This window comes from Anolis carolinensis, chromosome 5 (genome assembly GCF_035594765.1).
Source record: "Anolis carolinensis isolate JA03-04 chromosome 5, rAnoCar3.1.pri, whole genome shotgun sequence".
In the NCBI taxonomy this organism is placed as follows: Eukaryota; Metazoa; Chordata; class Lepidosauria; order Squamata; family Dactyloidae; genus Anolis; species Anolis carolinensis.
In genome coordinates this window covers 152,446,340-152,469,121 of record NC_085845.1, presented here as the reverse complement: position 1 = coordinate 152,469,121, position 22,782 = coordinate 152,446,340, and the positions used below count along the sequence as shown (strand labels likewise).

At 40.0% G+C, this 22,782-nt stretch overlaps 1 protein-coding gene across 1 annotated transcript in view; it reads left to right on the top strand.

Moving 5' to 3' along the window:
- best3 (bestrophin 3) overlaps nucleotides 1–22,205 on the top strand; it is a 28,452-nt gene extending 6,247 nt beyond the window's left edge. The window contains exons 3-10 of the mRNA XM_003224618.3: nucleotides 963–1,057; nucleotides 6,605–6,838; nucleotides 9,739–9,893; nucleotides 11,661–11,738; nucleotides 12,071–12,223; nucleotides 18,275–18,355; nucleotides 20,305–20,456; nucleotides 21,094–22,205. Of these exons, the coding sequence (XP_003224666.1) occupies nucleotides 963–1,057; nucleotides 6,605–6,838; nucleotides 9,739–9,893; nucleotides 11,661–11,738; nucleotides 12,071–12,223; nucleotides 18,275–18,355; nucleotides 20,305–20,456; nucleotides 21,094–22,027 (1,882 nt within the window). The 3' untranslated portion in view covers nucleotides 22,028–22,205. The remainder of the gene's footprint in view (nucleotides 1–962; nucleotides 1,058–6,604; nucleotides 6,839–9,738; nucleotides 9,894–11,660; nucleotides 11,739–12,070; nucleotides 12,224–18,274; nucleotides 18,356–20,304; nucleotides 20,457–21,093) is intronic.
- The last annotated feature ends 577 nt before the right edge of the window (nucleotides 22,206–22,782 follow it).

The following is a 22,782-nucleotide window of genomic DNA, read 5'->3' as shown; positions in this document are numbered from 1 at the left end:
TCAAATTGTACATGAATTTCAGTTCCCACTAGTGTTACAGGATGAATAGGAAACAGATCTGAAAGGTTTATGTCACAAGAACTGAAGTCTTTGCCTTTTTTCAAGTGCCCACATAACTGACTAGAGTTTAACCTCAGTTTACAGTTTCCAGGTAGGTATAAAAATCTCCAGTGTAATTAACGTCTACATGTACTATCCCTGCATCGGAGCCCCCGGTGGTGCAGTGGGTTAAACCTCTGAGCTGCTGAACTTGCTGGCTGAAAGATCAGTGGTTCGAATCTGGGGAGTGGGGTGAGCTCCCGCTCTTAGCCCCAACTTCTGCCAACCTAGCAGTTCGAAAACATGCAAACGTGAGTAGATCAATAGGTACCGCTCCAGTGGGAAGATGAGGCTTTCCATGCAAATATGCCAGCCACATAACCTTGGAGGTGTCTCTGGACAACGCCTGCTCTTTGGCTTAGAAATTGAGATGAGCACCAGCCCCGAGAGTCTGAGGATGCCTGCACAACCTCTGAGGATGCCTGCCATAGATGTGGGCAAAACATCAGGAGATAATGCTTCTGGAACATAGCCATTCAGCCCAGAAAACACACAGTAACCCAGTGATTCCGGCTATGAAAACCTTCAACAACATAGATCTACTGTCATTGAAATTTAGGCCAGAGGCGTCTGAGATGGTCAACTGATTGTACAAGTGTCCCTGCTAATAAAACATATTTCCAGTTCACTCATCCAATGAGACCTGTAGCTACATTACATAATTTAAAGTATTAAATATTATATTTCTAATGTATGCTACTAATGCAAGTTATTGGTAGCTTTTGCCACAATTACAAAATGATCTTATAAGCTTCCTCATGCTCCACTATGCTGAATATTTTTGCTTAAACGAATTGTGTCTTTAATACTCCTTATCATTATGACAAATTAATCTTAATAATACGTCTTTTTCTTTCTTGCAGATTTTTCCTTACAGGAAGCCAAAAACGTTACTTTGAAAAACTGTCAATTTACTGTGACAAATATGCGGAGCAGATCCCAGTGACATTTGTGCTTGGTAAGCAGATAGTCCATGATGGTTGGATATGTAACATGCCCTCTCTTTTAGGATCTCGCAGCATCATGGAAATAGAAAGAACGCTCAGAAATATGAGTTTAGTGTCCATTCTTGTTAAAAACAAAGAAAGTAGATAGTTCACTGGAGCAGTGAATTTATTCCTGTTGTAGTTTGAACTTTAAAGGAACAATTTTAAGGACAGAGTTTGTAGAATTCTATGTTGTAGAATTGATGCAGTTTGACACCACTTTAGCTGCAGTGGTTCAATGCTATGGAATCATGGGAGTTGTAAACTGGCAAGGCACCAACACTCTTCGAAAGAAAAGACAAAAGGCCTTTTAAAAACTACAGCTTCCATGATTCCACAACATTATTTCGGCCTTGGTCAAAGTTTAGAAAAGTATCCATAATGGCTTGGAGATTTGGTGAGTTGTATTTCAAAAAACATCATTTAGTTGTTGGTGTGGTTCTATAGATTGCATATGTTTTTGTGACAACAGAGAGATCCTTACTTCAACACCAACAAACATATTAAAGTGCCAAATGCAAAAAGTTTGGAGTAGATTTTTGTGCATGGACTCTGAGCTCAGATCTCATTATGAACAGTCTTTAATTTTGTGTTGTCAAAGGCTTTCATGGCTGGAATCACTGGGTTGATGTGAGTTTTCCACTCAGGAACAGGAGAACTCCAGACAGCAAACAATCAAGTGCCGGTTAACACCATCCAAACAAGATGCCTCTAGGCAACAGATGCCAGGCTACCTCTATGCAGATACCCTCACTGATTGGCTTTGCAGCTTCATGGCTACTCAATGCTATTCAAGCTTGCTAATGGCAACACTCATACTTGCTTTAAACAGACAAGGGTTCTTTCTCCCACCCTGGACATTTCAACAGATAGATAGATAGACAGACAGACAGACAGACACACTCCAATTGCTTCATTACCAACAGGACCTCTGAAGATGCCAGCCACAGATGCAGGCAAAACTTCCGGAGAGGATGCTACTGGAACATGCCCATACATCCTGGAAAACTCAAATCAATCCAGTCTTTAATTTTGTATACTCACTTCTCTACCTGAAGCAACTGTTTTCTTGCAGATAGCAAACGATAGGCTTAAAGAGGGAAGGAAAGAATATCCCACAAGTCAAAAAAATCCCTGTTCTTTGGACCAGGTTCTAGGCAGAATGACGTAGCAAACATATGTTCCAAAAGCTCATATGTCAAGGTATCATAAATTCATGGCTACTGGGGCATTTGTAGGACAGTATCACATTGCTTAGTGTATCCCTTTTCACATCTGCCAATTCTTCAGTAAATATGCCTTGCTGAGATCATTTTCCACAAGCTGCCCTGTCTCAGGCCGACACTGGATGGAAAAACGGATAACTGGGAAAGGGATTTATTGGAAAGAAAGTAGACAAGGCAGGCAAAATGTTAAGTACACTTCCCCATACATACCAGTTGCTCCCATTAGATCCAGTGATTGGGTAATACTGAAGTGAGGGTGTGCCTTGAAACAATTACCATAGCAAGAGAATCCCATATGCTATTTCAGTCCACGCTAAACTATTAGTTGCAACAATTTTCATCTCCAACAAAAAACAGAATTTTTATAAATGGATCTGATGTATCCTTTTGAAACCAACACACTTTAAAATACATTGCACCCACCATTTCACAGATCCTCAAGCACTCTCCACCACTTATTTGAATAGTTTGCTGTTTTATATAAAGGATGCCATTTTACTCCACCACTGTATATGTGGGATTTGAGCATTCAAACCTCAGTGAAAACCAAGGCCCCACTATACTGATTATCTCTCAATTTAACATTAACTTATAAAGCAAACACAAATTTGTTTATTCTATAATTTGTCCCCAAATTTCCCCAAATGCAGTCTATAGAACACAGAGGGGTATTTCCACCATATCTGGCAGTTACATGAACCTCAGAGGTCAAAAATCATTTCTACAAAAAAAATCAGAAATTGTTTACCCTGAAATGTTCCATACTATTCATTTAAAGGCATGCATTATTTTTCCACCACATTTTGCAATCCCCTGGATCAATTTAGGCCTAGAAGAAGCCTTTTTTTCAACTGAAAATATGATAAAAATGTTTCATTTCCCCAAAGACATTTGGGTACAAAAAAATTTATGGGATGTTTTTGTTTGCGGGAGCAGGTGCTGTACCTGCTCCCAAAAGTCTGTTTTGCAGGAGCAGGTACAACACCTCCAAAACTCCCGGGAGCTAATGCCATCCCATAGACTTCAACAATATCCACCTCCTGGTCTAAAAGGGAGTGATTAAGCATCCTTGATTAATAGGCATGTTGAAAAGCAGACTTACAACCTCACAAATGTTAGTTTACCTTTGTTACTATAATCACAAATGTCTCCTTAAAACCATCCTAAAACCATGCAGCTGCACCAACCAAAAGAATTCTGTGGGTCCTGTCATAGTTTTTTGTCATATACCATCAGGAAGAGACATCAGCACACTTGCCAATGGAGCAGAACTCCAGACACATCCACACTGCTTTATAAAATCCACATTATTTGCTTTGAACTTAATTGTATAGCAGTGTAGACTCATATCATTCAGTTCAAGCAGATAATCTGGATTGTCTCCTTTGATAGTCTGGATTGTATGGCAGTGTTGATTCAGCCTCCTTCAGTCAGCTGCATGGCTTTTAAGGTGAGTTTAGGAGTGTCAAATTGGGTTGTGGATTGTAGCTACATCTCCCATGCAGGATCTTGGGTTTTGTTTCTAATTCACTACTTTTGGGTGTCTTAAAATTCTGTATTTCATCACATAATAGTCGCACCCCTATTTCTAGTGGGGAAAGAGAGGTGCAATTATTATGCAATTGTGACTATTTTGCTGTGAAAAGGACACATTTTAGGGGCTTCTTTCACCACCCAAAATCAATATGAGGGCCCGCATAACTTTGCCTTCTCCAAAATGGGGACACAACTATTCTGAGGTTGCAACTATGCTGCGGTGAAATACAGTACTTGGATGCTTCAACATATATATATATGTATATGCATATATCTGATAATGTTATACTTCGTTCTGAAAGGGATGGAAGGAAATGCCATGAGCCAATCATTCTGACACTGGTGCTGTAACTGTAAAGGAAAGAAGTTCAGCATTCCTTGATGGAGCCATAAAAAATAAGCACACAGCAATTTTCCATATTGTCAGCTTGGCATTGTAGCGCACAACTTGGAACATAATACGCTTTTCTCGATATGCAGACTCAGTGTAGGAGACAGACTATGCAGACTCTAATGCTTGCCAACTTGGATGGGTTTAAAGAAGAATTAGAAAAAGTCATGTGGGATAAAGCCTTCCATGACTACTCATTGTGATAGTTATATATTACTTTCAGTATCAGAGGCAATATGTCAGTTGCTGTGGAATACAATGAGGAGAGTGCAGTTGTACTCCTATTCTGCTTGTAGGTTTCCCATAGGTAACTGGCCCATGGGAACCAGAATAGTAAACTAGATGGCCCTTGTATCTCTTCCACAAAGGCTGTTCTAGTGTTCATTTACTACTTACATCTTGTTATAGAGAACCATAAGAAATTGCTGACATGGCTAAACCGAACCTTTTCCCCAGAGCAAGAACTGATTGCAATATAACAACAAATAATTCCTTAGATTAGATTTAGGCACATTTCTAGTTAGATTTGTTTGTGATCATATATCAAGAGTGCATCTGAATTTGTACTCCACACCAGGGAGCTAATCACACCAGTCCATTTTCCCATTTGAAGACTGCTTTTTTTCCTACTAGGGACCTCATCACATTCAGTCTTCTCTCTGTTTCTCTGAGATGCTGAAACAGAGTCCCACAGAGACTACCACATGACACAAGGCTACTTCTGGTGGTTACTCATGGAACTCCGTTGTGGCAGTGCAGAGAAATGGGAGGGAAGACTGTTCAGCAGCTGGGTGCCACTCCCAACGATAGATGGAGAAAAGCTGGATAGAAGCGGAGAAAGGTAGGGAAAGGACATGGGATGGCTTTCCTGAAGACGGAAAGGCATGGGACCTTTTCCTTGCTTTCATGTGATGAGGTCCTAGGAAGGCAGCAGGACAATAGCACCTTTCATATTTTTGAAATGAAAAATCATACCTACAAACCACCACCTGATCACCTAAAGGTGCCATGATTTGAAATGAAACCTTTACATCAGAAACACTTAGCAAAACAGTAGATGGTAATGAGATCATTATTCGATTATTTTTGGAAGGAGAAAAAGTGCCTTTGCAGCAGACTTCTGGTGGGAGAACCATGGGGAAAGAATAACATTGTGAGATAATGCTAAACTATAAACTATATTTCCCTAGTGCCATTGTATGTGATATGCTCCTAGATGCCTGGTCTAACCATGGTGAGGCATACCTTGCTTATATTCAGTTTGAATGAATGTATCATATGCTACATGGAACTGCATTTGAAGAGTGTTTGGAAACAATTGATCTAAAGAGCTGCAGCCAAAATTCTCACTGGGGCTGATTACAGGGAGCATACAAGTCCTTGCTAGACATGTCCATCAGCTACCAATTCAAACGGCATAGGTCCAGCCTATGCAACTCATTGTAACTCCCCATATGAGACTACCCAGGCCCTTAGATTCTCAGGAAATGCCCTTCTCTTGGGGCACATCTGTTGGGAACATGAAACAGAGCCTTCTCAGAGACAGCCCCAAGTTCTGAAACTCCTTTCTGTGGAGGTTTGAATGACTCTTTCCTTGCTGTACTTCCATTGGCAGGGAAAGATGTGTTTTTTATTCCAACATGTTTTTGAAAACTTTTTTTATATATATTTAACTTAACCTTTTGGAGAAAAGCTAGATATTGTTGATGGTGATAATGATGATGTATTCATAGTAGGAGGATAAAGACAGTTAAAGTGTCAACATTAATATGTCCATATTTGCATGTTTCCTCTTTAAACAATCCAATTCAGCACATTTAGTTTCATACAAAGCTACAAGCAATGCAGACACATTATTAAGTGTACTATTAATCTAAAAGTTAGTACATTTAATTAGGCCAGTGGTTTTCAACCTGTGGGCTGTGGCCCAGCAATAGGCTGCAAGAACGAAAATCCAGTCTGCGAACCTCCTTCCTCTTTATTTTATTTTATTTCCGCTCCTTTCCGCAGAGCTGACCATTACATTGGATAGACCACATCAGCTCTAGATTATTAAATATGGTTTTCTGTGGGCAAGCAGATGGCAACTACTGGATGGCATATATTCTGTATCAGAAACTAGAGCTGTTGTTGTCTATCCAATGCAATTTTCTGAATCAGCACCCCAAATCACCAAACCGAATCTAAAGTTGACCAAAAACTGATTTGTAGCCCTTTTGGTACTAATGTTGGAGAGGTCCCTGGTCAAAGTGGTCCCTGGTCAAAAAAAGGTTAGGAACCACTGAATTAGGCAGATTATCTGTAGATCTAAATGTCTGTAATATGTTAAGCAGAAGGTAAATCATTTTTTCCCCTGAAATCTACAGGGTTCTATGTTACTTTAGTAGTGAATCGTTGGTGGAACCAATTTGTCAACCTTCCATGGCCAGATAGAATTATGTTCTTGATCTCCAGTACCGTCCAGGGAAGAGATGAATATGGGCGCTTGCTCAGGAGAACACTAATGCGCTATGTGAATTTAACATCCGTCCTCATCTTTCGTTCGGTGAGCACAGCCGTCTATAAAAGATTTCCAACCATGGACCATGTGGTAGAAGGAGGTATTGTCTGTTTCTGTTCTTCTCCATCTCTGCCCCAAAGTCCTTAGTGGAAAAGGGTATCCAGAAACTAGGAAGACTGATGTCCCAAATGAAATAGGTAGGAAAGCAGCTGGCATTGGGGTACATTTTGATTGGGGAAATGACCTTTTAAAAAAGGGTTATGTATCTTTCCCCACCTCTCCTCAAATTCAATTCATATTTTCACAAAATCTAGATATTTTTTAAAAGTGGAAGAGTGTCTCCATTATCTCATTGTGTTTGGTCCTTAGTTGGGACTAACTTGTTAATTGCTTTCAGTGAGACTAGCATGTCTATGCATATGGAAGTCCCATTATGTTCAATGGGAGTTCCTCCCAGGTAAGTTTATATATGGGAGCCCCTGTGGCACAGTGGGTTAAACCACTGAGCTACTGAATTTGTTGACCGAAAGGTCAGCGGTTCAAATCCAAGGATTGCGATGAGCTCCCTCTGTTAGCCCCAGCTTCTGCCCACCTAGCAGTTCAAAAACATGCAAGTGTGAGTAGATCAATAGGTACCACTCCAGCAGAAAGGTAACCGCACTCCATACAGTCATGCCGGCCGCATGACCTTGAAGGTGTTTACGGACAACACCGGCTCTTCAGCTTAGAAATGGAGATGAGCAACCCCCAGAGTTGGTCACGACTAGATTTAATGTCAAGGGAAAACCTTTACCTTTACTAAGTTAATATATGATTGCGAAATTAAGTGCTACTGATTTCTTCTAGATCAAGGTTGTTAAATATGCTTATTAAGGGTTGGAACTATTTGATTCCTTCATGTCTGGCCAGCAAAACTTTAATAAAAAGTTAGCATCTTATTATTAGAAAGCATTAGTGACTTATTGCTATGGCGTCATTGATTCTCGGTGGCATGTGTTCCATGTGATTTGCTATGGAATGAATACAAAGCAACACAGTAAGCAGCTTTTCCCAACATAGAAGATTCAAAAGCCTGTGTTGGCTGCAGCAGAAAGAAACTGTAGCCAAAAATAATCTTGAAGAAATGCTTTTAAGAAAGACATATATGAAATATACATTGTATGATAAGACTGATAAGGAAAAGAAGTAATACCTCACCATGTGTATTTCAGTGGTTAAAAAAATGCTTACAGATTCATTGGTGAGTGCTCACTTTTTTACTTTTAATATACAGCAGAGTCTCACTTCTCCAACATAAATGGGCCGGCAGAATGTTGGATAAGCGAAAATGTTGGATAATAAGAACGGATTAAGGAAAAGCCTATTAAACATCAAATTATGTTATGATTTTACAAATTAAGCACCAAAACATCATGTTTTATAACAAATCAACAGAAAAAGCAGTTTAGTACACAGTAACGTTATGTAGTAATTACTGTATTCATTAATTTAGCACTAAAATATCGCAGTGTATTGACATCATTGACTATAAAAACACTGACAATTAAAAGGCAGACTGCATTGGATAATACAGAACATTGGATAAGCGAGACTCTACTGTAATCATTTCTAAGTACCAAAGTCTGGAAGAACTACTGGGGAGGGGAACAGAGAAAACAGCTACAAGAACTGGAACCAGCTTTGATTCACACTTAGGTTTATGCATGTTTAGCTATCTGGATGGGTGTACAGTACAATTTTAATGTACCATATATACTTGAGTATAAGCTGACCCAAATATAAGCCGAGGCACCTAATTTTACAACAAAAAACTGGGAAAACTTATTGACTTGAATATTAGACAAGGGTAGGAAATGCAGCAGCTACTGGTAAATTTCAAAAATAAAAATAACATTAATTGAAGTATCAGTAGGTTAAATGTTTTTGAATATTTACATAAAACTGTAATTTAAGATAATAATAATAATAATAATAATAATAATAATAATAATAATACTTTAATAAGATAAGATTGTCCAACTCTGATTACCTATATACGCGAATATAAGCCAACCCAAATATAAAACAGCCAGGATCCTCACTCGAGTATAAGCCATGGGGTGCTTTTTCAGCCCTTAAAAGGGGCTGAAAAACTCAGTTTATACTTGAGTATATATGGTATGTGTGTGCACCAGAGCACATTAAAAAGTAGCTTTTAAGCACTGCCAGGAAAACAACTTATTTTTGTTACCAAACTATGTTTTATTATGACTTATTGCAATGCCTGTACATTGCATATTGCATTATTAATTGTGTTACTCTTAGATTTTAATTACTGTAAAGAAACTAGAAATACTCGTAGTAAGAAAATGGCATGAAACTGCTATCAAATCCTATCAAAATGCTTTTAAAAGTAATTAGAAAAATTACTAGACAGTCTCTCTTAAAAGAGGAACTGCCGTTCTCATTCATTATATTACTTTTTAAATATAACTTCATTGTGAACAAAAGTAACAAATTACATATACAGTAGAGTCTCACGTATCCAACATAAACGGGCCGGCAGAATGTTGGATAAGCGAATATGTTGGATAATAAGGAGGGATTAAGGAAAAGCCTATTAAACATCAAATTAGGTTATGATTTTACAAATAAAGCACTAAAACATCATGTTATACAACAAATTTGACAGAAAAAGGAGTTCAATACGCAGCAATGCTATGTAGTAATTACTGTATTTACGAATTTAGTACCAAAATATCACGATGTATTGAAAACATTGACTACAAAAATGTGTTGGATAATCCAGAACGTTGGATAAGTGAGTGTTGGATAAGTGAGACTCTACTGTAACTACTTTGCTTGTAGTTTGGTTACTTCCAGGCTCTCGTAGACACAAAACAGAAAAAGATGATCAGTTCCATTCATGTCTTGAATTAAGCTAAGTGAGATCTTGCTTTAGATCATGTCGTCTCTGAAGAAATCGGACATCCAAAGTCAGCTGTATTTCTTTATGAACAGGTTTTATGACACAAGAGGAAAGGAGAGTATTTGATGAACTTAAGTCTCCTCATTTGAAATACTGGATCCCCTTTGTCTGGTTTGGAAATTTGGCAGCAAAAGCACGTCAAGATGGGAGGATTAGAGACAGTGTAGATTTACAAACACTGATGAATGTAAGTAAGCAAACATACAAAAAAAATCCACTTCTTAAATTTGTCTGTTCAGTCTATACCATATTCCTGTCTGCCTTTTACAGCTTCCACGAATTTCGTTCTGTGCTTTACTATTCTTGTCACTTCCAAGTCTTGTCACTGGGGTCTTCATCCCATGCAGTCCTCACTTCATTTCTCTTTGCTGCTGAAACGGAGTCCCATGGAAGCCACCACACGGTGTAAAGCCACTTCTGTTGGTTGCTCGTGGGACACCATTGTGGCAGCACAAGGAAACGGAGCAAAGATTTTGTGTTCTGGAGTTGGGTGCTACCCAACTCCAAACACCAAAAGATGCTAGAAGATGGAGAGAAACTGGGGAAAGGATGTGGGATGGCTGCCATCCCTGAATACAGAAAGGCACAGAACTTCAACACCAGTAGGGAACAAAACAAGACAGTTTGATCAACTTTTCCCTGCTCCCTTCTCTCCCCATGGTAAGATGGAAGATGCCTCTATCCCGTTTCAAGAGATCTGCTGCACTCCATCCCACCCAGTCCATGTTTTTTTATTTGTGGCCTGGAGTTGGAATAACTGATATGGGCAGAAAAGAAATTTACTTTTGAAAGCCTAGCTTTCCACTGCCTAGACATGAAACTTTGTGGGTAAAATAGAAAATTGATTTAATCAAAATATAGAATAAGTCATAGAATTTAAATATGTAATTGAAGGCTTTCATGGCTAGAATCACTGGGTTGCTGTGAGTTTTCTGGGCTGGGAGACTATGCCCCAGAAGCATTCACTCCAGATGTTTTGCCCACATCTATGACAGGCATCCTGAGAGGTTGGGAGGTATATTGGAAACTAGGCATATTATTTGAAAACAAAGAAATGCTGTACCACTCTAACAACCACTATCTGCCTCATCACACCAGAGCATGGTTCCACTTTAAATCCAGTTTCTGCCTCCTGAAGAATTCTGGGGTTTGTAGTTTGTTGAGGGTCAGGACCTGTCTGACTGAGCTGTTTAAAGGCTCCTCCCTAAAGTGGATTTAAAGTGAATCCAAACTCTAGTGTAATGCGGTAGTATGTCAGACTACACAGAGAAGTCATTGAAATCCACCAGCATGTGGGCAATTTCAACAGAAAGGTGGAAATCATGAAAATGAAGAAAATCTATTTACCAGTATTTTTAAAAACTCTAAAATCAGGACAGTAAATAAAGAATAACACTCAAAAAACAGGGGAATTCCAGACATGAAACAATCAGGGCCAGCTAACACCTCTCTACAAAGGATCCCCCCAGGCAGGAATCAGCCAAGCCTTGAAGCTGCAAGGCTTTTAGATGCTAATCAAGGTGATTAATTGCAACATTCACACTTGCCTCCAACAGATGAATTCTTTCTCCCACCCTGGATCTTCCTCAGAGATATAAACCACCCTTGCCTAGTTTCCAATATACTTTACTACCCCCATAGATGTGGGCAAATCACATGCCATCTGAACTTGCAGAATGTCTTAGAGGTACCAACTCAAAAAGTCTTCAAAATCTACACACACATAAACAGTCAGTCAACAGCTTAGTCTGAGCCTACTTTATTGTTTTGAAGTTGCTGATCAGCTAATGCAACAGTTTATTTATAAGCTGCCTTTCATACCTAAGGAGAAAGGAAGTATATAAATTAAATAAACAGAAAATCTATTGTATCTTCCTACATGCAAAGCCCCATTATGCCAATAACTGCAACATTATGCCATTGTTTTACATTTATTTTTGTGCTTCCTATTTAGGAGATGAATAGGTATCGATCCTGGTGCAGTTTGCTCTTTGGTTATGACTGGGTTGGAATTCCACTGGTATACACACAGGTATGTTTATCACATATGATATGCATTTTGGGATGGAGGAATCCTGGGGCTGAAAACTTTAAACTTTAATGCCTGATCAAACATTGATAGATTTCCCTCCAGATATTTTGGACTTCAGCTCCCAAAATCCCTGGGTGTGCTAACTTAAGTCTCTGGGACTCAGATCCCAAATATCTGGAAGGACAAAAGTAGCGATTCACTGAAGCAAAATATTCCAAAGATAATCCTGTAGTATGAATGATACTGACATTGTAATATTCTTAAGATTATAAAATAAAATAAAATAACAGGATCAATACTGTTACTCTTAATGCCATTTTGACTCATTTTAGGTTGTCACTCTTGCTGTCTATACTTTCTTCTTCACATGCCTGATAGGACGTCAGTTTTTGGACCCCGACCAAAACTATCAAGGTCACGATTTGGATCTTTACGTTCCTATCTTCACATTGCTACAGTTTTTCTTCTATGCAGGATGGCTTAAGGTAAACTGCCTGGCGATTTTAAATGAGTTCTGAATTTCCTTGGAATTTTATCCAGACTTGGTGACTGAGATTCTTCTAAGTCAATGAAAGTAAAGGGATCCTTTAGTCAAAGCTGTGCAACATTTGTTTTGAAGTTGCACAAACCATTAGTTTACTCCAAACATCTCACTATGCGCATTTGAAGAAAGAGTTGGCAGTTATTCAGTAGCACTTGTGTACCCAATGTACAACTTGTTTTTGGAGATATCCCAAACACCTTGTTATCAGTTGTTTCTGTGCACAGGGGCACAGTGGTAATTCTGCAGTGAGCATGTTTCTTACACCTTCACACTGATGAAAGTGTTCATACTAAAAGATTTGGCTTTTGCGATTACAGTGTTAGCACTATTCCTGGATCACGCTCTGCTTGCAGATTCCAAGGTCGCTGTACAACGCCCTTTCTGTTATCAAAAAAGTATATGTATTCAATCACTTTGCAAGCAGCTAATAATCGAGAAAGTAGTTTTCCCCAGTTCTATATATAGCTTGTTAACATTACTTCAAATATTGTTTTGCTTCTCATTCCCCAATTGTGTGCATGGCAGTGTTTGTAGAGGAACCCATACACTTTGAACTTCACATAACACTTCAACGGGAAGACTGAAATGAGAACGTATATTATATTATATGCCGTTCCAGCCCACACTTCAACCATTTCACTAAAAATAATAACAAAGGTGATAACATTTCTAAAATTAGCATTTATTTTATTTAAAACATTTATACCACCTATTTCTAAAGTCACAGCCATGTAGAAGTTTAAAAGGAGTCCACCAAAGCAGCAGCACCAAAATCCTACAACAAATACAAAACATGGTGAAAGAGCAATAGCGCAAGGAACAACTTGTAGAAACAGGGTTGTTGTATGTTTTCCGGGCTGTATGGCCATGTTCCAGAAGTATTCTCTCCTGACGTTTCACCCACATCTATGGCAGGCATCCTCAGAGGTTGTGAGGTAGAGGTTGCCTGCCATAGATGTGGGCGAAACGTCAGGAGGGAATACTTCTGGAACATGGTCATAAAGCCTGGAAAACATACATCCACCCTGTGATCCCGGCCCTGAAAGCCTTCGACACCACATCAACTTGTAGAAATACAAATAATTTGTTTAATTGTGATTTGAATTAAACATTACTCACTTAACACTGATCCAGGGAAGTACCAAGACAGTTTACTCTCACTTATGTCATAATGCATAGTATCCAAAGCCCGATATGAAAATTTGACACACAATTAACACCTCTCCTTCCCCCAGATAATAAAAACATAGTCATAAAAGGTGAAATGATTAACAATGTTCTACTATTTTAATGGCAAGTAAAATCTGATGCCTGGGGTAGCTGTTCATTCTGCATAATGGGGAAATTGGTGGCATAGGCTGTTCTTTCTGGCTGGCTGCTTCTCCCAGTGCAGAGCAATGGTTGGGGAAGTTGCCAAGATTTGTATTCCTGTCCATGAATTGCCTGTGTTTGGTGTCGCTGGGCATGTCCCACCTGCTTTTGTGCATAGAGGGAAGAAGGAGCAGCCTTCATCCTTAGCATAAGCACACTCCTTTCTCTTTCTGCTAAAAAGGGTTTGCTAATCAGTAGCCAAGAAAATGGAGCTTGCAGGGTTGGGAACCTTGTGAAAGGAATGCTTGGATATCTTCTTCCGCAAGGTCTGAAAAAGTACGCATGCCGGCATAATTCCCAAATATACTATGTATGCCAACAACTGGATGCCAGAACAGCTGTGTAAAGATAACATGCAACTAGAGGCCACCAGAAATGTGTGGCATTGATGAGGAGTGATTATTTAATTCTGTTTAGATCTCTTAAGAAAAGGACCATAGTCCAGAGTGTGAAGGGATTTTGTGCTATTGCCACAATCGTTTTCTCTTGTTCACACTCATGGCCAAACAAATCCATCTGACATTGAGCAAGTGCAAAAAGAAATTACTTAATGCCACAAGCCAATTGTGACTTCCTCTCTGCTATCCCACAAAGCACCTAATTACAAATAAAAGTTAAATGGCTTCTAATGAATATTGATTTTAATCTGGTGAATCTGCAACTCACTACAAATACCATATTGATATTGCCGCATAGGTGTCATATTGATTCTTTGCTCTCCAGTGCCTTTGCATTGGTTAATTAAAAGGGGAAATAGTTTAAGACTGCAGACATGTAGCCCCAAAACTGCATCCCATCTGACAAAGGAAGGAGTAACCCTCCCCCTCTAAGATCCTCCATGATGTTCAGAGGTGCTCGAAACATAGAAAGGAAAGCCTATTGCTGTCAATTCCTATATAAATGCATATCAATTGTCAGAAGGAGCCCCTGGTGGGTTAAACCCTTGTGCCAGCAGGACTGCTGCCTTGAAGGTTGAGTTGCTGGCCTGAAGGTTGCTGGTTCGAATTCGGGGAGAGCACAGATAAGTTCCCACTGTCAGCTCCAGCTCCCCATGCAGGCACATGAGACAAGCCTCCCACAAGGATGGTACAAACATCAAAACATCTGGGTGTCCCCTGGGCAACATCCTTGCAGGCGGCCAATTCTCTCACACCAGAAGCGACTTGCAGTTTCTCAAGTTGCTCCTGACACAAAACAAACGTTGTCAGAAGATGACACAAAGTTATACGGATGTGAAACTGATTTACACTGAATGACTCACAGCTAACATAGGTGACTGATGCAGGGAGAAAAGGAGGGCATGATTGTGTTAATCTGTCTCAAGTGCCCATGTAACTCAATGCAGTGATCCAAAGAATTGACATAAATCCAGAGGACTGACGGAGCAATCAGGACTTTCTCTTTGTACTGTAGTGGTTGCCAGTGGTGAAAAGATAATGTGCTAACAAATGCACCTCTCTATTTATATGAGAAAACAAGTTTATTCACAATGCAGTACCTGAAACTTTCAAACATTCTTCAAGGCAGGTCACAGAAACCTGAGATTCATAGATATATAGAAACACTGGGCTCAAAAAGCTACCCAGTCCACCCCTGACATGCAGGAATATATATAGATCCATAGGTAGGTAAAGGTTTTCCCCTGACATTAAGTCCAGTCGTGTCCGACTCTGGGGGTTGGTGCTCATCTCCATTTCTAAGCCAGAGAGCCAGCGTTGTCCTTAAGATACCTCCAAGGTCATGTGGCCAGCACGACTGCATGGAGCACCGTTACCTTCCCGCCTGAGCAGTACCTATTGATCTACTCACATTTGCATGTTTTCAAACTCCTAGGTTGGCAGAAGCTGGGGATAACAGTGGGCTCTCATTCCACTCCCCAGATTCAAACCTGTGACCTTTCGGTCCGCAAGCTCAGCAGCTCAGCGCTTTATACGCTGCGCCACCGGGGGCTCCATATGAATCCATATGTACCACTTTATCACACAGGGGAGTCTCCCCCCTCCCATGCCGTTTCTGGTCTGAAATCAATTTCCCCTCCTTCTTACAATAACTTAAATTGTTTGTAGAATCTTTGATACTGAGTGGATTCATTCCGTGGATCAGATGAAGTAACATGTCCGCAAACACTGCTGCTAAAAATGCCTTCTTCCCCATTAGTCTCAAATATGCTACTGGATCCCTATATATCTTTTTAGAACAGTTTAAATATTATTGTAGAGCTGTCAGCCTGCTTCAACTGCATGAAGAAGGGGGAAAGTTTATTCTTTTCTCTTGCTGCATAGAGGAACTTAAATTATTAAAGTGAATCTTTTTCTCAGTAAGAGAAGTGGTTGATGAAAGAAGGTCTTTCCGATCGTTGCCTTGCTGCCAGTGATATGGGTTATATGTGGGACAATAGTGGCCTCACTTGTGACCCTTTAATCCTCTGTGTTGTCCTGGATTAGTTTATAATCCATTTAGATGTCACATCCAGGGATACCCAAAATAGCACTTAATTGTTGCTTTCCCTTCCAAATCACATGAGATCACATGCCACGCGCTCATGGCAGGATCAGTCTTTCATCTGCCAGTACAATGTTTCCTTTGTAGTCACTCTCGTATTCTTTTATAGACTCTGCTCTTTGCTTGTTGCTCAGGACCTAGCTGTCTAGTACAACAGATCTTGTTGTCATATTTCTGTGGTGTCAAAGCGAACACAATAGTACATGAGTCACAACTTCAACTTGAAACCAGCTTGGTGCTGTGTTTTACTAGTCCACATTCTGCTATCAATGTGTCCTTGAGTAATGATTGCTTGTTGAGTTCAAACTATCTGTTTTGGGAAATACATATTCTATATATTTCCTCTAGACCAGTGGTTCTCAACCTGTAGGTCCCCGGGTGTTTTGGTCTACAACTCCCAGAAATCCCAGCCAGTTTACCAGCTGCTAAGATTTCTGGGAGTTGAAGGCCAAAACATCTGAAGACCCACAGGTTGAGAACCACTGGTCCAGGCTATATTCTTCAGCCATTACACTTGCAAATTCATGTTTACCCTCTAATGGTCATCCATCCATAAAACAATGCGCACAAAACACAAAATACATAGGCGAGAAAACTCATAGGCTTCAGCAAACAGATTTCTTTCACCACTTGAGGTGAAGGGGGTTACCACTGGGATTAAAAAAAATCACAATAAACATAACATCTAGTTTGACTCAAAGACTAATATCGCTGTGTAGTTTTAGGTGCTTCTATGGCCCCATCCTCAATGCCGTATAATCTAGTTTCTGAATCCAAATTATCTTCTTTGAACTGGAGTATATGACAGTGTGGATTCATATAATCCAGTTCAAATCATACAATATGAATTCAGAAACAGGATTATATGGCAGTGTAGATCCAGCCTAAGAGACGTTTACCAGTGCTACTAATCAGACGCTCTTCCCTTTTTGTTTCTTTAATGGATTTTTTTTCTGGTAAGAAAGAAGATGGAAGAAGCAGTGAGAAAACACAGAACATTATAAGATGAAGATGACAGTGTGTGAACTTCCTGTAAAAACAATGATTGAGGCAGAAGATATAGATATAAAACACATTTCTCATTTTTTAATTCCATACACAAAATGTTCATTTGCATGAGGAAGTGGCTCTGAAAACTTTACTAACTTTGGAAGTAATAACTTAAACGTAACATAACAAAGATACATCTCAAAAGGGTTAAACGCTTGTGCCGGCTGGACTGCTGACCTGAAAGTTGGACTGCTGACCTGAAGGTTGGCGGTTCAAATCCACTAGACAGGGTGAGCTCCCGTCTGTCAGCTCTAGCTTGTGGACACATGAAAGAAGCCTCTCAGCAGGATGGTAACACATCCGGGTGTCCCCTGGGCAACGTTTCTGTAGACAGCCAATTCTCTCACACCAGAAGCGACTTGCAGTATGTTCTCAAGTAGCTTCTGACACAATAAAAAAAATCTCAAAAGTAATACAAGGGCAATCTATCCTTAATATTTAGAGTAAAAATAGCATTTTCTGATTATTCTTTAAACCTTACTTTTCATAAGCATTCTTAGGTCATTTTTCATGGATTTTTCCTCATGTTTTATACGATACATTTATATTATTATATGATTCCCTTTATTATTATTATTTAAATATAAGTGATGCAACAAGTTCGCAAACAAACAATATGTGGCAAAAATAGTGTCAATATTCACAGTGAGTGTATTTTTTTAAATTAAGTACATTATTCATTTCTTTTTAAAAACATTTTTCCAAGCTTTGTCCTTTAGTCACATTGTTAACCAACGGGAATTTGCAATGTAGAGCGGGGGGAGTGTTTTCAAGACCTCTGCTGGAAAAACAAAAATGAATCCTCCACACCTTCTAGTATGCTAAGATCCCAATGCAAATGAGAAAATGTGAAAACTACTCATCATTATGCAGCGGATGCCTTATCCTTTTCAAATACCATTATCATTACTACAAACCTGCAGTATAAATATCTTTCTGTATCTTTTCATTAGGCAGTATCAAGCTCTTTGTACCATCTCCTCATTAGGCAGTAATAAGCTCTCCATATTTCTTTGTTGGACAGCAATAATATGTATTTTTACTGTTTGATGCACAATTCTGTCTGCAGGTTGCTGAACAGCTTATCAACCCATTTGGGGAAGATGACGATGATTTTGAAACAAACTGGTGCATTGATAGGAATCTGCAGGTAAGCTTCATAATAAGCTTCACATTATTATTACTTTCTTTGATCATGCTGTTTTGCAACATGGGACATCCCATACTCCCCACCTCAAAGATTGACAGGGCAATCTCATCGATTACATTGGAGCATCGAACACCTTTCTGAAATCCACCTGGTATGATCAGAATCACTATCTCATCAACCTCCTTTTTTGTACTCTCAAAGTAATTTCTCTCCCTTTGCAGGCAAAGACCAATTCCAGGACTAATCTAAATTTTTGATCCTAAGAAACAGCCACAGTTATTCAAATCACACAATTCAAATAAAAAAACCATATGCCTAACCTACAAGAAAATATTTATCTCACTGAACAAGTCATCCAAACTCTGCTTTGAATGGCAAAATAATCAACCTCTGCCCAACTATATTTTGCCCTGTTTGTAAGCATGCTTTTAGGAATACATAGGAATTGTAATCCATTTGTATACAGGAGTAGAGAAGGAGAAAGAAAACAAATAAAGAGGGCAAGCAGAGGGAATAAGGGTTGAGGGAATATGGTAAAGGTTTTCCCCTGACATTAAGTCTAGTCATGTCCGAATCTGCGGGTTGGTGCCCATTGTCCATAGACACCTCCAAGGTCATGTGGTCGGCATGACTGCATGGAGCGTCGTTATCTTCCCGCCAGAGCGGTACCTATTGATCTACTCACATTTGCATGTTTTCAAACTGTTCGGTTGTCAGAAGCTGGAGCTAACAGCGGGAACTCACCCCGCTCCTCGGATTTGAACCACTGACCTTTTGGTCAGCAAGTTCAGCAGCTCAGCAGTTTAACCCACTGCGGAATAGATGAGTATAAACAGAACATGTGAAGTGAAAAAGAGAAAGAAGACAAGATGGGAGTAGGGTGAATACATGTATTCAGGACTTGAGTGGGAAGAGGAAAATGATAAACAGGGATAAGTGAAGTCAAGAATTAAAAGAGAATGATCAAATGCACAAGGAGAAATTAAGGGGAAAACCTCTATGCTTTGTGCCACATGTGCCTAGGATCAAGAAAGAAAATTGCTTTGAGGGTTCAAAACACTGGAGGTGGGTTAAGAGAAGTCAACAATAAATACAAGAAAACCCACAAAGCAGCAATCCTGCAAACCCTATTCAGCAACTCCTGAGTCAAGGTGGTATTTATGTTTTCCCCTCCCTGCCATTGAATATTGGTGCCAGCTGTGGCTTGGAAACCTAGAGGGGAGAAGTGATCAGGCAGATCCCTGGAGAATCCACAACCATTCCAAAGAAACGGGCAGCAGAAACAGACAACAATGCATTATTTTTTCAAATTACCTTGCTTTTCAAAGCACCACTCTCACCTTGAGATACCTCTCCTGCTTCCAGACATGTCGTGAGGTTCAGCTCCAGCTCATAACCATCTCAGCTATTGGGGATTCTAGGTTATTTGATGGGTCTGCAATTGTGGATGTGTAATTAAAACATTTGAAAAAGTTACTTTTTGACCACTTCCAATGCCCTCCAGACTGCATGGCCAGTCCAAAAAATAACTTCCACCCATTGAGGTATTTGGTTAGATCACACCACCTCTTGTATGGGACATTTTCTAGAGTAGAGATATCAGGTGCTTTGCTTCCCTCTCACCCTATCATACAGTGTCGAGGGCAGTGGGTTCTTCACCCAGAGGTCTCACCTGGCTCAAGACCGGTCCTGGTAGACTGTTGTCTAAAGCTCCGAAATAAATACTTTGACTACATCCAATAGGAACTCCTTTTTTCACTTGAATATCAGGCACTTTGCAAATTACTTCTAAAATATCCACACAATTCAAAAAAAGTTTAAAATGAAGTGCAGCAAATTATCTAACCATAAAATGTGCCAACTTAATTATGCACTCCTTTGGCCTGTGGCTAAGATGTTTAGGCTTCTGATAGTTTTGAAAGTATTGTAATTCCCAATCATCATCCTAGGTGTCACTTCTGGCAGTTGATGAAATGCACATGAATTTACCACGAATGAAAAAGGATATTTACTGGGATGATTTATCAGCTCGCCCACCATATACATTGGCAGCAGCGGATTCCTGCATCCCATCTTTCCTTGGATCAACTATTGAAATGGGGTATGTATCCCTGCAACTTTGTATGATAGTTTCGCATGGTCAAAACAGATCCTTGTGATTCCGCATGAACAGCCCACCCTTAAACCAGGATTAAAGTTTAGGTCACTGATTATGGAGAGAAAGCAAATGACAGACAGTGAAGAACAAAACAAAACTTGGCTTGATCAAAGCTGAGGTCTATACCATCTAGCATACTCTCTCCCATAGTGTCTCCCATAGTGTCAATCATAAGAAGCAGCCATACAAAATTACAAGCAAAGCAAAATAGCCTCATGGGGGTGCAATTTACCCACACATTAAAAAGTGGAACCTATAAATAATATATTACTGTGCAGAGTGCTCCTATTCATTGCTCTGGCTGGCCAGCTATGCTCTTTTTCCAGGATACTCCATTATGCCCCTGTTTCTTATTTCTATTGCATTTCCAAAAGGAGTCACAGCACTCTAGAAAGATAGGTCATTTTCCTCTCCAAAGTTGCTTTGGGCTGTTGTTGTTGTTGTTGTTGTTGTTGTTGTTGTTGTTGTTGTTGCAAACCATCCTTTTGGCCTTGACTGGTATTCTTTTGTAACAACAGCACACACCACTTTATTATTGCTATATTGCTATATATAAGCACTTTCATGTTTTCTCTTGCAGCCTAGCAGATAGCCAATTCCTGCATGGAGAAAACTGGCACCGGGATTGTGATAAGCCCAGAAGGCAGCATTCGGTACTGAGAAGAATGAAGCGATTTCTAAGTGTCCGTGAAGAGTCCTCTGTCCCGACTAGGAGTTATCAAAGACAATCCAGTGAAAACTCTGTTTTTTTCCCATCTCACGAAATGCACCACATTGGCAATTTATTAGAAATCCATTCCAGAGGAAGACATTTTGCCTCCAATGAAAGGAAAAACTACGAAGGTCACGAGAAGAGTATGAAGGGACATGGGAGTATGGATCTTGGGATTATAAGAGAAACCAGCAAGAATGATGCTCTAGAGACAGGTTGCCAATCCATTGGGAAGGAGAACATAATCAAAATGGATCCCATGGTATCTGAAAAAACTGTTTTTGAATCTGAGAGCAGAGAAGGCAGAACGGATGCAGAAGCAAACACCAGAGCAGCTCCCACCCTGACAGAGGACGATTCTGGGAGTCAAAGTGGGTCACAGACTGACTCTGAGGGACTCGGGCTGGCTCCCAATCCATCACAAAACAGTCCTACACATCCACCAAGATTGCCTTCAAAAGCAGAACCACCTCACATGGAATCCAGGCTGCAGGATTCATCTATGAGGAACCAAGTGGGAAAGCAACCTTATTCATCTCAAAGTATATCTGACAGTCCATTATGGAGATTCCCAGATGCTGTCACTCAACCTGTGGTGCTCACCACAGAAACGGTTCCTCTCCTATCAGAATCTTCTAAAATGTCTTCTGGAGAAAGCAACCTGAGTACCCCAAGCACTCCTGTTTCTGCTTCTCTAAATACATTTGACATAAACTACTTCCTAGGGCAGGTTGATGCTAAAGAAACAGATATCCTTCATATAGTTGAGGGTAGCAATAGCAAAAGTAAAGGACACCTCTGAGAGATGAAAGAGCATCATTGTGTTTTGCTCCTGACTCCTACAACTCACAGAAGTTTTATTGATTTTTGACTCAGAACAAAGGTTTGCAAGCTACCCTAGGACATTGCCCACCAAATGCTCTGGATGCCTTAATTTTTATAAAGCAGTTCAAATATTTAAACCTACCTTATGTTTCTTCTGAGCAGGTGTCAGTCATAGTTGAACCAGTAAATATGTGAGGCAGATGTATTTATTTTGTATCAAAAGCATTGCATAAATTAATATAAAACTGATAAAAATAGGAGCACAAGCAACTAAATATCTTTTGACCAAAAACGGACAACAGCGACCGCATTGTCTGTAGCCTCAAACAATTCTTCCTCTGTACATGAGGCAGGACATTGCGGACAAGAATACAGATGCGGAATTGTCTGTTCTGCTCCACAGTCGCACAAAGTGGAGGATTCTTCTAGGTAGTGCAGTTTTGCCAGGTTTTGATCTGCCCACTCCACTGTTCAGGGACTTCCAAGTTGCCCATTCTTGGTTTGCCCCTGGAGGCAGACCCTCATGGGGGGCCATCCAATTGGGATTTCCTGGTTTAGCTGCCCAGAGGGATACTCTTGCTGTTGCTGGGGGAACATCAAGAGGAGTGGTGGCTCTCATGAAGGTTTTCCTTGATTTGAGTCTACTGGGAGGTGCTGTTGTTCCATTCTTCCATGCTGAGGAGCTTGTTGATCAAACCGCCAGCATGTTTTTCAGGGTGCCCTTTTACCTGC